Raw genomic sequence first — 17,338 nt, 5'->3', positions numbered from 1 at the left:
ATTAGTCATGTTGTATAGAAGAATTAGAATGAATTACAGAAACCATGAGAAAGAAAAAACAAAATGCTGGGGATACAAAAAGAGGGAAAAGACAGTCCCTGCCCTCAAGGAGCTCACCATCTAATGGGGACAGATGAACAGGTAGGTACAAACAAGCTACATACAGGATAATAGGAAATAATTAAAAGAAGGAAGGCACTGGAATTAAGAGGAGTTAGGAAAAGGTTTCTGACAGAAGAGAAGATTTTAGTTGGAAGCCAAGGAGATCAGTAGTCAGAGTTGGAGTGAGCATACCAATGCGTATTGAAATCTTTACAATTTATGGTCTTCGAGAGTTTCTTGGGAAGCACTTAGAAGTTAGGTGATTTGCCCAGGGTAATATGGAATATATCAGAGGCAGGACTTGAACCCAGATCTTCCTGACCCCAAGATTAGCTTTCTGTACTCTGTATTGTCTCTGAGATAGGTATTAAAGTATATTATGCCCATTTTACAGATGAGGAGACAGGCAGTAAGTGATTTGCCCAGGGTATTTTAGTAAGAGAGGCAGGATTTGAACCCAGGTCCTACTGAATTCCAACAGTTATGCTACCCCTATACAAATGCTGTACACTTTGTATATCTAGATTTCAGGAAAGCATTGGCAAAGCCTGCCATGCTATACTTGAATTCCCATCTGCTCTTTAAAAAAAAAATGCTATCTCCTTGAGGAAGCCTTCTTTGACTACTCCAGTTGGAAGTGATCTTTTCCTCTTCTGAATTCTACTTGTACCTTGTTTGTATCTCTCTCATGATCAGTGGTGGAGCCCACTTCCTCCTGGAGCAACCCTTCCATTTTTGGAAGGAACTCTAAACACCAGGAAGTTTCCCCTTATATCCTAACTGAATTTGTCTCTTTGCACATAGGATCATGGAATCAAGGCTCTAGAGCTGATCAGAGACTACCTATTTTGACCTCCATATTTTAAGAGGAGGACATGAGATCTAGCAACGTCCAGGTACTTGCTCAAGGTCTTGTCAGAATAAATGTCAGAGACCGGATCTAAACCCAAGTCCTCTGACTACGGTCATTTCTACTTCTGATGAACCATCCTCTCTCCTGTCCATCTCTCCAAGTTATTCTCTTTAGGTCTAAGCAGAGCAAATCTAACTCCTACAGAAGATGACCTTTCATAGAAGTTCAGAGAGCCACCATATTCTCCTTAAGTCTTCTTTGCCAGGCTAAATTTTGCCAGCTCTGTTAAATGATCATCATATGGCAGGACCTCAAAGCTTTTCACCATCCTGGCTGCCCCACTCTGGAGGGTCTCCAGATCATCAATGCCCTTCCTCACCTATGGACTAATTTCAGTATTAAATGCAATATTCCATAAAGTCTGTATGCTTCAAAGAAGATGATAGTGGGGTTATCACTTTTCTAAACTTATCCCAAGATCACATTGGCTTTTTTTGACTGCTTTTTGTTCTTTAATTTTGTTTTTGGTTTTTTTTGTTTAAACAAATTCCAAATTTTGCCCCCTTTTTTTGGGGGTGGGGTGGAGGAAGAACACTGGGCCAGTAATTTCACTGGTACAGGGAAATTCTGGTAAGGAAACTCCCTCTACAAATGCAGGTTAATACCTTTTCTTCAGTTTATAGTTTAATAGAGTTATAGGTTGCCCTGAGAGGTTAAAGTGACTTCTCCAGAGTCCCACAGTCATTATATGTCAGAGGCAAGACTTGAATCCAGGCATTCCTAACTTTGAGGCCAGCTCTCCATCTACTATGCCATACAATCTTTTACTGCCAATGTAATAAGTCTGTTTAACTCCTTTTGAACTTTCAGTCAACTTTTAAGCCCCCTCATCTTTCTTTAACTCCTATCTTGTCATACTTCCTTAAGCTAGTTCTTCTGAAGCTGAGTTTTGAACTCAGGTAAGACACTGTCCTTATCCTATTGAGGTCTTTTTGGAGCCCAATTCTGTCATCTAATAGGTTAACTAGGTTTTTTTTTTTTGCTTTATGTTATATACAGATTGGATAGGGATACTATATACCTTCATCCAAGTAATTGGTAAAAATATTAAATATCACTGGACCAACTATTTATTCCTCTGTCATTCTATGGTTGATATCAAACCATTAATAATTATTTTTTTATTTCAATCATTCAGTAAGCTCCAAATCAACCTAACCATAGTATTGCTAACCTACATCTCTATCTTATCTACAATGACAGTATAACAGATTTTATCAAAGTCTTCGCTAAAATTGAGGTAGAATTTATAGCATTACCTTGATCTACCAGTTTTTTCAATGTCATAAGTGAAATGAAGTTAGTCTGGCATGATTTGTTCTTAACTAAACTGTTCTGGCTCTTTGTCATCACTGATTCCTTTTCTGGATATTTATCAACCATCCTTTTAGTAACAAAGTCTACAATTTTGCTGAAATTTACAAATCAGTGTTAAAGTCCATTGACCTATTTTATCGACTCCCTTATCAAATTGGTAAGTGACAAAGTTGAGTGAGACAGGTAATATGTAACGTGACAGTCAAAATCTGAGAAAGTTATTGACAGGCTAAAACAATGATTCATAGCTAATAAGATAAAAATTGAGAGAGAGAAACATTGAAAGCCCTTGGGTTTCGGAACAGTCATGTTGATAAAGATCAGACAAGATTCCATAGCCATTTAAGTGTCAAGTACATGCCATACTTTTGTCCCAGGACTGGCAAGAGTAAGGCATGATATGAATTTATTAAGTAAGTGCTAACACCTATTCCCAAGTTACAAAGACCTCTCTAGGTTAAAAGTCTCAGTTAAGCTTGGGACCCAGCTTTGGGTCACTGAACTGAATAATGATGAGTAAGTACCTCCTGCTTAGAAAAGTTTACTGCACAGCCCAGATGTGGGAATAGTGGAGTCGGTGACTATTACTCTGCTTATGTGGTTGGCTCCTGATGCTGTATATCCTTTTAAGAAACAACTTAAAATGATAGCCTTGAGTCAGAGCAATAGCTTGTAATTTTTGCAGCTAGGGTAAGCCGTGGTGGGCAGAAGAGAGGGAGGCCATTGTAGAATATAGGGAGGTTGTTATATTTTTATGGATAAGGAAACTCACCTGGGGTGTGGCCTTAACCACTTGTGATTCTGTGTATAGTCATTTACTCTACTTCTAAGTAAGATACAATTTGGGCAACTATCTTAAGGTGGTATGACTATAGGTTCATTGGGGAAAAAATTGGGTTGGTGGCTGTAAACTCAATATAAATAAACATTGTAACATAGTCACCAAAAAAGCCAATGTACTAGGCTGCATTAAAAGAGAAATATTGTCAGACTGAGGGAAGTGAATGTCCTATTATTCCCTACCTCAAAGGGGATATTTAATTCTAGATACTATATTTTAGGAAGCACATTGACAGCCTGAATGGAGCATGTCCATAACATATGGTACCCATAAGAAGACACCCGTTTTAGAAGTCATTTGGAGCCCATGCCCCAAGAGGACTAGTCAAAAGACATGGAGGTTATTAGACCCAGAGAGACAAGCTCTGGGGATGTAGTTTTCATGTATCTGAAGAGATTGCACATGGGAGAGAGTTTAGATCTGTTTTCTTCAGAGCACAGAACAAAGAAAACTGATGAAAAAAAGATTCTTGAATGGCTACATGTAAGGCTAGATGTTCTCTGATGTCCCTTTTGACTCTGAGACTATGTTGATGAGTTACTATTTTAATTAGCTAGGTAGCTGCATCTGCCCTATGCCATCCACCTCGCAAAAGTGGTTTATAAGTTAGAAGTATTCATAAAACCAAAACAATGTTAAGAGCCTTGTTCATCCTCCTTAGTTCACAAGGGAGGAACCCTAGAGCAATAAGTGACTTGTTGAAGTTAAAACAAGTCAGTTTATCCAAGAGTGGAGCTAAAACATGACACACTTTTCCCTATTCTAAACAAGTAAAGCTTGGACAAATTGCTTTTGGTCTCTTTGAAGCTCTAGCTAAGATGCCTTAGAGCTTGGGACAGAGCTTTAACACTATATACTTAGCTTGCTTGGCTCCAGAGAGGAAAGCTGGAATGAGTGGCAGGCTATTTCAGCTCTCTCTAAGGAAGGACTCCTTAACAGAGTAGAAAGGACTTCCTCATGAAGGGAGCTCCTTACACTGGCAGAGATGTATGAGCATTGTCTGTATCACTTATCAGGAATATTGAAAGAAGACTCATTCCTTGCACAAAAGTTGTATCATCTCACTTATAAGTGCCCTTCTTGTGCTAGAATCTTATGCTTGATAGGAATAGTATAGTACTAAAAGTTCCCCTTGATTTCTGTCAAGTTAGGGTCTCCTTTGTGAAATAACTATTGTGTGATTTGTGATAACCATTCAGATCCCCATGAATGAGAATATCCTCTTGGTGTTAAAGACTACCTCCTCTGAACACAAAAATTTCTTACAATAGTTGTCATTTTAAGTGAAATTAAAATGTCATATTCTTGGTTAACCAGGACATTATTTAGGAATTAAATACTTACTGCCGTTGCTTGTGGATTATTGGGGTACATATCTAGAAGCTCCTGGGGTGGGTTTAAAGGCTTGAGATAACGCGTGATAAAAACTGTTTTCCCACTTAAGTTGGTTACGGTAGTAAGGCATTGGCGTTTTGGAAATTTCAGGGCACATTCAACATGAAACTTCTCTGTTGCCCAAAGTAATTTCTCATCTTCCTGGGAATCAAACTTCAGAAAGAGCATAGATTAATAGATAGTTGTGGGTACATGATAGGATATGTTTATAACTATAACATCCAACATGAATGAGACTCACCAACATGTAACTAATGGAAGGATTTCTTACTCAGATGACTGTTTTTACTTTCTGTAGATTATGTGTATAGCTCAACATGCTGTCAGATAACTGCCCACAAAACTGTGCAGCTCTTCTACCATACTGAAATGGTTGCATTCGTAATTTTTCAAAAAGAAGATCAAGTCTTTAAAGTCATTTAATGCATTAAATAGACCAATCCTGAATGAAGAGCTGCTAGTTAACCTAAAGGTGTCCACTTCTTTAATAGAAGGTGCTTGACTGAAAATCCCATAAGCATCAATATGGTGAGCTAAGGCAAATTGACAAAAACCATTGCAGTCATGGACTGTGTTTGTCAATGTTCCCCTCAAGCAAGTCTCATTGCTCTTGTTTTCAGGTTATTAAAACTATTTTTTAGGTTTAAATTTCAACAAAATTCTAAGCTTGCAAGTTTGCAGATGTGCCTGTATATGTTTTGGAGTTCCAGATCCAGTTACATGGGGACATCCAAGAATTCTTCATCTCCAGAGAAAGGATGTATAAGCAGCACCACAGATACAGAGCAGTGATTTAGAATGATTCACTCCAGGGTGAGTGACCGGCTGCCAGGATATTTAGGTAACGTTAAACAGATGTAACAAAGAACATGGCATGCTTGTCTAGAAACACGTGTCAGGGTCACAAAATCACTCAGGTCATTGTTCCGTTGTTTAAGTATGTTAAAAAGATTAGAATATCACCTTAGCATTCATGAAAAGAATGTATGTGTGTTCTGATTTTTATTTATAGTGGCTTTCATGGGCCTCAATTTGTCAAGCTTACTAACTAAAGAAACCTATTTCTTAGTCTTTCTAATTGGTATTCATAGTTGAAATGTGAGCCTCATTCTTGTATTATGTAAAGGGGATGGCTGGGGGTTATGGGGTGGAAATATCACCATACTTTTTTTTTTAAATGTCTGGTTCACAGTCATAACTGCCATAAACTATCCCTCACAATAGGGCTAACGTTTGACATCTGTCTTTGGCTTGGTGTGAGAAGAGGGAGCATTTAATTATAGAATCAGAATTTTAGAGTTCAAAGGGAGATTAGAGGTCATCCAGTACAGCCTTCCATTCCACATAAGAATCCCTTCTACAAAATCCCTAAACTGTCAGCTTCTACTTGAATGCTTTCTATGATGAGGAACTATGATGAGGCCATTTCCATTTTCGGACAACTTTGATCAATAGTAACTTCCTTATGTTGAGTCAAAATCTGTCTTCCTGTAATTTCAACCCTTTGGTTTTAATTTTGTCCACTTGAGCCAAACAGAAAGAATATAATCCCTCTTCCACATGACAGGTTTTCAAATAACTGAAAACAGCTATCACATTTCCTCTCCCTCCCTGTGGGCTGTTTTTCTCCAGGCTAAACCTTTCTACTTCGTTCAACTGTTCCTCACAAGGAAGTTTTGAGTCTCTTCACCATCTGGTGAAAACTTCCAAGTTTTGAATCATCTTTCTCAGATTGTGGGGCCTTTAACGAACATAGTAGTATGGATATGGTCTGACCATTGCAATGGATAGAGCGCTGGGTCTGGGATCAGGAAGATCTGATTTAAAATCTGGCCTCAGACCCTTACTAGCTGTGTGATCCTGGGCAAGTCACTTAACCCTGTTTGCCTCAGTTTCCTCATCTGCAAAATGAGCTGGAGAAGGAAATGGCAAACCACTCCAGGATCTTTGACAAGAAAACCCCAAATGGGGTCATGAAGAGTCAGACATAACTGAAATGACTAAACAAAGTAGTTGTTATCTATGCTTTAGAACATAGGTTGGTGATGCTCTCAGGAGAAAAGATACAGGGGTTTTGAAGAACGCTGCCCTATTGTTCAGGTTATCAGGTAAAATGAAGGGTCCCTCAGAAAAAAGATTTGAAGACAGAGGGAAATTCTGACCTGTTTCTGAGGTCAGAGGGGAGAAGAATGTGACATAGAGGGGACTTGACACTTGAAACTAAGTAATAGATATAAATTTCTTACTGAACAGGAGAGAACAGAGCATTTGGAGGAGTTAGGAGCTGCTTGTTGTTCTGGGTGCAATGAGGTGGATCCCCAAGGTAAGACAACAACTTCTTAGGGTTAGAGGAAGAAGAGACAAGTTCCGGCTGCCCCCTCGAGGAAGGGTTGGTATTGAAGTTGCGACTTACTGAAATGATACCAACAAATTCTTTGCTTTGTCACTGTCTTTTTCACTTATGGTCGGCTCTCCAAATCTGCCTTTCTCTGCTAAAGCCCCTGTCATCCGTCAGCAAATGACATCATTATCTCTGCTCCCCAAATCTTTTATTTCTTGATGAAGATTTCATGTTGTTCAGTTGTTTTTCAGTTGTGTCTGACTCTTTGTGACCCCATTTGGGATTTTCTTGGCAGATACTAGGGTGCTTTGCTATTGTTTTTTTCTAGCTCAATTTTATAGATGAGGAAACTGAGGCAAACAGGATTAAGTGACTTGCCCAGGGTCATGGAACTGAGGCCAGATTTTAACTCACAAAGATGAGTCTTCCTGACACCAGGGTCATTGCTTTATTCATTGAGCCACCTAGCTACCCATAAATACTTCATATTCTTTAGCAGTGCTTTCTGGATACTTTCTAGCAGAATCGGTATTCCCATGAATATCAACAGAATTGGGTAGTTGTTATCTGGTTGGATAAATTTTGGGAGGTTCTGAGTTATGCCTTAGATGTATGATAGAAGCAAGTAAGATAGAAGAGTGGGTGATGAGACGAAGGATCAGAGAGAGGAAGAATTTAGGAAGAAGGATATTTGGACCAGGAAGGATAAAACAAAAATATTAATAGGGAAATGGTACTCATGATAAGTTGAGAGGTGGCAGGAGAACACCTAGTTTCCATTGATAAGTTCAAATTTTTGTTGTTTGATCATTTTCAGTTGTGTCTGACTCTTTGTGACCCCACTTGGGCTTTTCTTGGCAGAGATACTAGAATGGCTTGCCATTTCCTTCTCCAGCTCATTTTGCAGATGAGGGAACCGAGGCAAAGAGAATTAAGTGACTTGCCCAAGGTCACACAGCTAGTAATGAGACTGGATTTGAATTCAGTGAGATAACTTTTCCTGACTCTAGGACCAGCACTGTATCCACTGTGCCACCTAGTTGCCTGTTCAATTTGACAAGCACAAATGAATTACATCCCGAGGTATACAAAATAATTGGTGCATCTGATTACTATTCCACTGTCAATGATCTTTGAAAGACTATTGCTTTCACACAGGAATCAAATTTTATCCTAATTATATATACATATATATATATATAAAATGACTTAAATTATTGGCACAATTCTAGAACCTTTTATTAGGTTTATGTTATGGTTGGTTAGTGAATATTTAGAAAAGAAAGTGAGAATGATAAAGAGCCAGAGTGTTTTCATTAAGATCAGGAATTCCAGACTAATTTAATTTCTTCTTTTGACAGTGATTGCTCACAGCAATGTGATAGTTTACCTAGATTTTAGCATAACATTTAATAAATCTCTCAATCATATAGGTCAGTGTCTTATTCAAATATAAATTCAAATCACTTTTGACTGTATATTGACTTAGAAAACTACAAATTAACATTGTCTGTTTTTATTATATATATTATTATGTGTTTTTATTTATTTTTTCAAACATTTCCCAATTACGTTTTGGTCTGGTTCAGGCTTGGGAATTTTGTGGCTGCTTGTGACCTATAGGCTATGTGTTTGACACTTCTATTGTAGACTAGATAGGTATATGTAAACTAGACAACTTAGTTAGATTCAGAACTAGTTGAGTGGCGGGATCTGAAAATTGGCATCAATTGTTAGATGACAATTTGGAAGAAAGTCTCTAGTGGAGTGTGACAGGCACTTGTGATTGGTTCTGTCTTCCTTAGCATTTTCCTCAAGCATTTGTATAAAGGGATATGTAGCATGTTTATCAAGTGTGCAGATGACCCAGTAGTTATCAGGCCCTCCTACTTTTGTATGAGAGAGTCAGGAGCCATAAAGATAGAATAAAACATTGATCAATTAGAATAAAATGAGCCATAAAGGGATAAATCTAAAGACTTACATTTGGGTTAAAAATCAACTTTACAAATACATGATGGGGACAACAAGGCTAGATAGATCATCTGAATAGATTTAGAAATTTAGAAGATTACATCTTAACTATGAGTCAGTTGAATGATGTGGAGGAGAGAAAGCTAGTGATCTTAGGCTGCTTGAAAAGAGGCTTTAGGCCTAGGGAGATGATAATTCTACTTTACTTTGTCCTATCTAGGAATCTGGATATATTATCTGGAACACTGTCCTCAGTTCTGGACACTATCATTTAGGGACATTAAATTATGGAGGGTGCCTTAGGTGGTGAATGGCTTTGAGCCCCTGCCATCGGAGTCCATTACAAGGAATGTTTAGCCTGGAGCAGAGAAGCCTCAGGGGGAGATAGTAATTGTCTTTAAAGAAATGTCATGTAGAGGACAACTTGACAATTTAATTGAAATTGTTCCTTTGGATATAGGAGAGAAAAAACCAGAAGCAGTGGATGAAAGTAGCAAAGAAGACAAAGTTAGGTTTGATGTCAGAAAAAAATAAAAGAAAACCCTTTCTAGCCATCAGAGCTATCCCACGATGGAATAGTCCGCCTCTATTGGCAGTGGCTTTCTTCTCATTGGAGATCTCCAAGCAAAGGCTAGATAAATGTGTTTGTAAGAGAATCTTTCAGGTCTCTGAGATTCTTTCCCAGTTTGGGGGACTTTAAAATCCTGTGAAGTGTGTGTAGAAAAGGCTAGGCACACATGCTACGACAGAAAGCGTTCAAAAGTAGAAAAGAAGAGAAAGCTGCTATTTCAAGACCAGTAAATAAATATTGACCAGTGTATTGGGAAATAAAATGTTTTTTACCTTCTTTAGCATGTCAGCCATCTATCAGAAGCAAAGAAGAGAAAAAAATAGCAAGCAAAACAGTGTAATAACAGAAATACAAAGTTAAAAAATGGAAATAATCAGTTTCTTTTGCCAAAACAATACAGTGAAAGAGCTGCTAAAATGGTGAAAGGCATTCAGCTTCTACACCTGTTTTTGTTTAAAAATTTTCCATTAAGAAATACTTGCAAAATGGCACAGAAAAATCTGCTTGGTTCCTAGAGTAAATATGAAGATTGATACACTATTCATCATTCCTAAAAGTTTACAAAATGAAAAAATGCATCCAAATCCTACATCATACCCAATTTCAGTGGCTGTTTTATGGCCCGAACTCCTCTTTCCTGAATAGATCATTGAAGAACAAACAGTGCCTGCACTCTCCACCTCTTCTAGTGGAATGCTAGACATGTTGGATATGGCTGTCATCAGAAGGCATAAGAGCATCTTGGTGAAGTTTTAGGGTATAGCTAAGTCCATATGCACAAGGATCATATTTTCTATGACCACACTGTGGCAGTGAGGCACCGAAAAAGGGAGCAGATTGGGAAAAAACATTTTTACAAAAGGAGGAAAGAATGTATAAAACTGTGTTTGAAAAAAAAGGAAAGAGGCTTAAAGGACACTGGAGCACAATTAAAATTAATGAAAAATGATGTCAGTGTCTGTAAGTTATGTGCCACTAAGGATGGAAGGAATCCTAAAATATATTAATTCTTTCAGTCATATTCACATGCGTTGACAAATCCATGTGAAAACTTAACACACTTAAAAAAAAACAAGCAAAACACCACTTTACTTCCAGCTCCAAGTCTCACTAGACTTTTCTGTCTCCTAACCAGCAGTCTTGTCCCAATCTGGGCATTCTTCTGCACTCTCTACCCATCCCCTCCAAGCGTTCCAACTTCGCATTATAGGTTGTCTTCTCCCATTAGAATGTGATCACCTTGAGAGTAGGGGCTGTCTTGTTTGCTTATACTTATACCCAGTGCATCCCTGTTCTTGGCACGCAGTAAACAGTTAATAAATTTTCTGCCTATCTATGGATCTGTCAGTCTGCTTGCATGTCTGCCTATGTATCTATGTTATCTATCCACATCATTCCTCTCTTTTTCTCTTGCTCCATCTTTATCAGCTATTAATCTGTCTTTCATTATAAAGCAGAGATGTCAAACTTTTGGACTGGCTGAACTAGATTAAGATATAATTGGGAAATCTTTTTTTTTTTTTAATTTTTATTTTTTTTAATTTTTAATTTTTAATGTTTAACAATCACTGCCATACAATTGCGATTTTATCCCCCTCCACCTACCCCCCACTACCCCCCTCCCTCCCCACGACTGCATACAATTCTGTATAGATTCTACATATACTTTCCTATTGAGTATATTTTCACTATAGTCATGCTATGTAGTCAGACTAAGATAAATGAAAGAAATCGTATAACAAATCAGAACATGATACACAAACACATACACATACACAAACATGATCTGCTACATTATGTGAGTGACTTCCATATTTCTCTCTCTGAGTGTGGAAGGCATTTTGCCTTGAGATCCACCATTGGGATTTTTTTTTTTTTTTGTAAGAAGTTCTTGTGTTATTACAAAAATCTAAGTCTGCCAGAAAAAACTCTCACACACTGTGGTTGTTGCTGTGCATAAAGTTCTCCTGATTCTGCTCCTTTCACTCAGCATCAGGTCATACAAGTCCTTCCAGGCCTCTCTGAAGTCGTCTTGTTCATCATTTCTTATGGCACAATAGTACTCCATTACATTCATATACCATAATTTATTCAGCCATTCCCCCATTGATGGGCATCCCCTTGACTTCCAGTTTTTGGCAACTACAAAGAGTGCTGCTATAAATATTTTTGTACATGTGGGACCCTTTCCCATTTTTATGATCTCTATAATTGGGAAATCTTTAACAAAATAAAAGAATACCACACAGATAATGTTAATTTGTGGTTTTCTTTGTCAGTATGCTACTTCAGAGTTCTATTTCTGTTTGAGTTTGACACCACTGAGCTAAAGCATATATGGGGAAAAATCCTTCAGAAAGTCCTGCTCAGATGTTTCATTGTGACCTGGAAGTGACCCAGGATTCTCAGTGGTCAGTGACAAACTAGCCCGGGCAGGTCTTACTAAGCTGGAAAGGCTTTGAGTACAGACCTTGCAATAGATCATATGTCTAGTAAGTTGGAGGGGCTCATCACGAGAAAATTATCCAACAGAATGTGATGAATTCTTTTGGCCATTTCAACTCTTTCTAAATAAATTCCTGAGACTTATTACTTAAAGGATGAACTATAAAATCCTAAAAAGACCTTTACAACCTGGTCCCCCTTTATTTTTCCAGCTTTCTTACACCTTCCTTCCATCCACATTAGTCTCCTTGTTCTTCCTGGAACACAGTGCCCCATTTCCTGACCTTTTCATTGGCTTTCCTCTGTGCCTGGAATGCTCTCTGTGCTCTTGGAGGAGGTTCCCTCTTGGCTTCCTTCAAGACTGAGGCTTTTCTCAGTTCTTCTCTGTCGACCTCATCCCCTACAGCTAGTGCCTTCCCTCTGTGATTGCTTCTAGTTTACCCTGTGTATATCTTGTATATAAACAGTTGTTTACATGTCTTCTCTACCATTAAAATGTGAATTCCTGATGGGTAGGACTGTGTATTTTGCTTTTCTTTGTATCATCAGTGTTTGGCATATAGTAGGATATTAATAAATGATTGTTGATTGATTGAATGAACTGTCTCCTGAGTCATGGGGAGGTTGTCACCTATGTCAGTGGAGGAAGACTTTACACTGATGAAATCACTAGTCCTTGAATTATTTAAATAACTATAAGAAAAATATCATCCTTTTCCTTAGAGCAAATGGTTATGAAGTTATACTTACTTCTTTGTCTTGTATATTACTATTTCTAGTTTACAGATGTAGAAAAATATATAAAAATATATACCTATATTTTCCCTTTTAAGAATATTTTGAAATAGGTATGACCCAAAGTGCTTCCTTGTGAACAATACTCTTCTTCAATGAAAAGCATATCTACTACATAAATTGTCTTAAAATTTGGTAAATAGGAAAATTTCTTTTATGTTTTATGAATTCAGACTTAAGAAAAGAATTATAAGATTGCACTTCCATGTGAATCTGAATCCATCCAGTAAAGTACAGAAAATGAATATGAGAATATATTTGCGCTCATGGAAAAAGTGGTTTTCCTTCTTCTTTGAAGGAAAGACAAAACAATCTTAAACTGAAACATTGAGGAAGAGATTCTGCACAGTACAGATTGTGAAATTCAGGAGTAGCTATCAATGAAGTCAATGAAATCACCTTTTTTGGAGGTCTCTAAAAATGAGGAAACAAGTAAAAAAAAAAAAAGAAAAGATAAAAAAACCTAAACCCACACTTTTATTTGCCTGTTCCTGCCTTAAGGCACTGGGGGTGACCTCTTAAGGACCTCTGGTCTTATGATAGGTTACTGATATATTCAAACATGTGAGTCTAGGCAAAGAAGTGTGTTTCACAATCCATTTCCTTTTTGATCTATTTTTGCAATTCAGTTCAACACTAAAAGTATAAAGTTATTGGGTCCAAGCCAGAAAAAAAATACCCAAATAAACATTTCTGTTAGAGAGCTTGATATGCATAAAATAACACAGTATGTTTGCATGTATAGGGGACAGAAATTTTAAATGATCGACCAGAAGCACTGATTAGTTTATAACATTGAAAACTATTTACCTTTTCTCGAACTGACTCCCCAGGTACAAGGTGAGGTTCAATAGTTATGAAGAGTGTGATGTAGGTGCCTTCACTCAGACTTCTGACAGAATCAAAGCCCCTTTCATTAGTTATGTTTCTTTCTTTACTGTAACCCAGGAGAACTGGGGGAATATCTATTTTAAAGGTACCATCAATCTGTGAGAAAAAATAAAATTCAATAAATCTCCTCATGGAGAGTGCAAAAGAAACAATCAACAAACACAAGATATCTCATAAAATCTATTTCCTGAGGCTCAAAAAAGGTTCAGGGTAGTATTTCAGCGGTGTGACAATGGGCAAGCCATTTTCCCTTCTCTGTCTTGGTTTTCTTATCTGTAAACTGCCCTAAATGACATCTACTTTCCTTTGCAGCTCTGGAAATCAGAGGATCTGAGTTCTGATACCCCCACTGATATGTCTGCCTAAGTGAACTTGTGTAAGTCACTGAAGTCTCCCTGGTCCTCAGTTTTATAATTTATAAAGTGAAAGAATTGGGCTCAATAGCATCATAGGCCCTTTCTAACTCTGGAACAATGGGTCTATGGATTTGGCTAGGGTCTTCTAATGATACTAGCTTCTATGAACAATATTCAGATAGTACCAATAAACAAGTATGTATGTTTTAGGAGGTGAAATTCCCCAAAGTGAAATGTACCCAATTTAAAGATTTATCCTTATTGATTAATTGACTTCCATATCTGAAAGGCCAATGAGATAAAATGAACTTTGAGAGAGTGAGTTGCCCTTTAGATTAAATTGATCTCTTCTCTGCTTGAAGATATGTTTTCTTTAGGTTATAAAGATATTTTGCTCCAAAACCTAGAGCAAAAACATGTTAGAGGGCATGGGATTTTTAATTTGTAAAAGGAAAGTATCATAAGAGAATTTTGGTAGAGCTGCCATTTTGCCTGAAACATCTAACTTTAGACCGTTGCTGTCTTGTTAGTTTCTGCTCTTTCTGCAACTGCCAGCTAAAAACCCTTAGTATTTGCTGATTCAGTTATTATTTTACCTGATGTAGATCTTCCCCTCTGACTATTGATTCTTTGAGGTGTAATTCGTTATCTTTTCCTTTGCCCTCTGTAAGATTCCAACTATATCCCTCATGCTGATATAAGTAAAGATCATAATAAGATTTTTCAAAATGCTACTCATGGCCCATTTGTTTTTGTGCATCGTGGGATCATGCTCTGAGAATATAATAAACTGGTTATTAAATGTCTCCATTTGTTGATAAGAATGATTGGCAGCAGTATTTATCAGTGAATAATTTTAGAAATCATTTGAATATCCATGCAAAAAGAACCCAAGTCTTCACTTGGGGAGTTTAATGCTTACCTAGATAAGCACTTCATTGCATTAATAGCTACCCATTGTCTGCCTAATGAGAATGATTGCCTTGACTGAAATGGTAAATGTTCATCTTGCCACTCCATGTAATCAGATAGAATTTTAAACTTCAGAGATGACTTAGTCTAGCCCTGTTGATTTTATAGATAAGAAAACTTGGGCCCAGAAGTGGGGGAAATGAATTGTCTCAGATCACACAGCTAGTTTTTCATAGGATCAGAGTTGGAAGGAATTTTGAAGATCATTTCTAGTCTAGCTCCCTGCTTGAGGCATGAAAATCCCTCTACAACCTGACCAACAGCACTAAGTTTTTCTCTATCTACTCCCCTTAGGTAAAGTTGCTTCAAGGCAAGTCCGTTTATTGGGTTAAACCTCCAACTCCTTTGTTGGCTGGTAAAGATTAGCTACAACCCTAAACCTCAGGCCTGCTGTTGCCATGGATGTAACCTCAGGCTATCAAGGGCACTAAATGGATTAAAGCTATTTCAGGAGAGAATTACTATAGCAACTGAAGATTTAACTCAACAAATCCTCTTAAGTAAATCCTTCAACTCTGCAGAATTGTGTATTTCTCGGATGTGTCGCTATCAGTTTTTTCCTCTACTTCCTTGATTGTGAATATTGATGGAAATTGACTTTTGACTGTCATTGCTCCCAAGCATTTTGTTCTTTCCTACTTTTCCCCTTTATACTTGTTAAATTCCTACCTATCCTTAATCAAAACTTAAATGCTTCCTCCTTGTCTGATCCCATGCCAGTAATGACCTTCCCTAATAGGAAGCATTTCATTTTTATACCTCTCTAATGTATACATCTCTATCTCATCTCTCTTTTTGACAATAAGGTCTTGAAGGACAGTGAAATATTTTGTCTCAGCTCTGTATCTTCCCCAGAATTCAGCAGTATTCTGCTCACAGTAAGCACTTAGTAAATATTATTGAATGAATATTATAATTTTCTATGTGTTGTATTTAATGAATATCACAATTTTTTGCTAAATGTTATTTATAACTTCAAAGAAACTTACATATTCATTCACTTTTACTATTCTGGTGAGTTTTTCAATCCAATGCCCTTTTTTATCCCTGCTAGTATTTAATTTTAAGGGGAAAAAAGAGAGGGAAGAAGAGATAAGAGAAGAGAAAGAGAGCTTGTTTCAGTAGCCAGTTTCAAAAATATAAGTTAGTCAAACGTTTATTAAGTGTCTACTATATGCAAAGGACTGTGCTAAACACTGGGGATATAAGGAAAATGTGTATTTTATGTCATACATGTGACAAAAATGAGCACTGAGTGATAACTGTAACACCACCTTCTTTTTGCATTATAATTTGGGATTTTTAGAGTGTTTACTCATATTATCTTGGTGCCTAGAACAATTATCCCTAGAGTGCTCTCCTTTAAAAGGTAGAAGTTGATGGATTAATTCACTGTAATGAATTCTAAAATTACTCGCATATATTCTGTATTACTAAAGGTGACCCAATTAGAAAAGACTGTTGACACATTTGTTGTGATTTTGTAGTGAGAACATTTCAGCACTAAATTTCAAATGCTTACCCTGCCCTGAAAATATAAAGTACTAAATGGAATTCGAACTGATCCCAGCCAATGTCTCTCAATTCGGGTGTGGATGCCACTTCCTCTTTCACGATCATCCTAGAGAAGATATAAAAATTGGTAACAGTAAATTAATACCCAATGATAAATTCAATTATTTGATAAGTGTTAGAGTGGCTTCTGTGTTGTAGTAGGTGCTTTGGGAGGTAAAAGGAATAAGATGAGGCAGGTTTTGTCCTAGGCAATTTCAAATGTTGATTTAAATCTGAGATTCTCAAAATTTTTGACTGAGAAAGAAACTTCTTTCTTTTTTTTTTATTGATGCCTTTACTTTCTTAAAACTTTTACTTAGGCATTTTCTTTTCTTTTTTTATTTAAATTTATTTATTTAAGTTTTCAACATTCATTTTCACAAAATTTTGGGTTCCAAATTTTCTCCCCATTTCTCCCCTCCCCCACCCCAAAACGCCAAGCATTCTAATTACCCCTATCACCAGTCTGTCCTCCCTTCTAACATCCCTCCCTTCCCTTATCCCCATTTTCTCTTTTGTCCTGAAGGGCAAGATAAATTTCTATACCCCATTACCTGTATTTCTTATTTCCTAGTTGCAAGAACGATACTCAACAGTTCCTAAAACTTTGAGTTCCAGCTTTTCTTCATCCCTCCCTCCCCACCCATTCGCTTTGGGAAGGCAAACAATTCAATACAGGCCATATCTGTGTAATTTTGCAAATGACTTCCATAATAGTCATGTTGTGTAAGACTAATTATATTTCCCTCCATCCTATCCTGCCCCCCATTGCTTCTAGTCTCTCTTTTGATCCTATCCCTCCTCAAAATTGCTCCTTCCTCCCACTGCCCTCCCTTTCATCATCCCCCCCACCCTGCTTGTCCCCTTCTCC

At 37.3% G+C, this 17,338-nt stretch overlaps 1 protein-coding gene across 5 annotated transcripts in view; it reads right to left on the bottom strand.

The window, feature by feature from the left end:
• Positions 1-17,338, bottom strand: part of CC2D2A (coiled-coil and C2 domain containing 2A) — a 152,058-nt gene that overhangs the window by 12,583 nt on the left and 122,137 nt on the right. For 4 of the 5 annotated variants that reach the window (XM_072620297.1, XM_072620295.1, XM_072620294.1 and 1 more), the window contains 3 exons: positions 16,436-16,534; positions 13,505-13,681; positions 4,518-4,721 (listed from right to left, as the gene is read on the bottom strand). In XM_072620297.1, coding sequence (XP_072476398.1) covers positions 4,518-4,721; positions 13,505-13,681; positions 16,436-16,534 — 480 coding nt within the window. The remainder of the gene's footprint in view (positions 1-4,517; positions 4,722-13,504; positions 13,682-16,435; positions 16,535-17,338) is intronic. The other variant, XM_072620298.1, reaches the window with a different exon arrangement.

This window comes from Notamacropus eugenii, chromosome 6, assembly GCF_028372415.1.
Source record: "Notamacropus eugenii isolate mMacEug1 chromosome 6, mMacEug1.pri_v2, whole genome shotgun sequence".
Classification (NCBI taxonomy): domain Eukaryota; kingdom Metazoa; phylum Chordata; class Mammalia; order Diprotodontia; family Macropodidae; genus Notamacropus; species Notamacropus eugenii.
The sequence above is the reverse complement of the archived record's forward strand: the minus strand, read 5'-3'. Positions and strand labels throughout refer to the sequence as shown.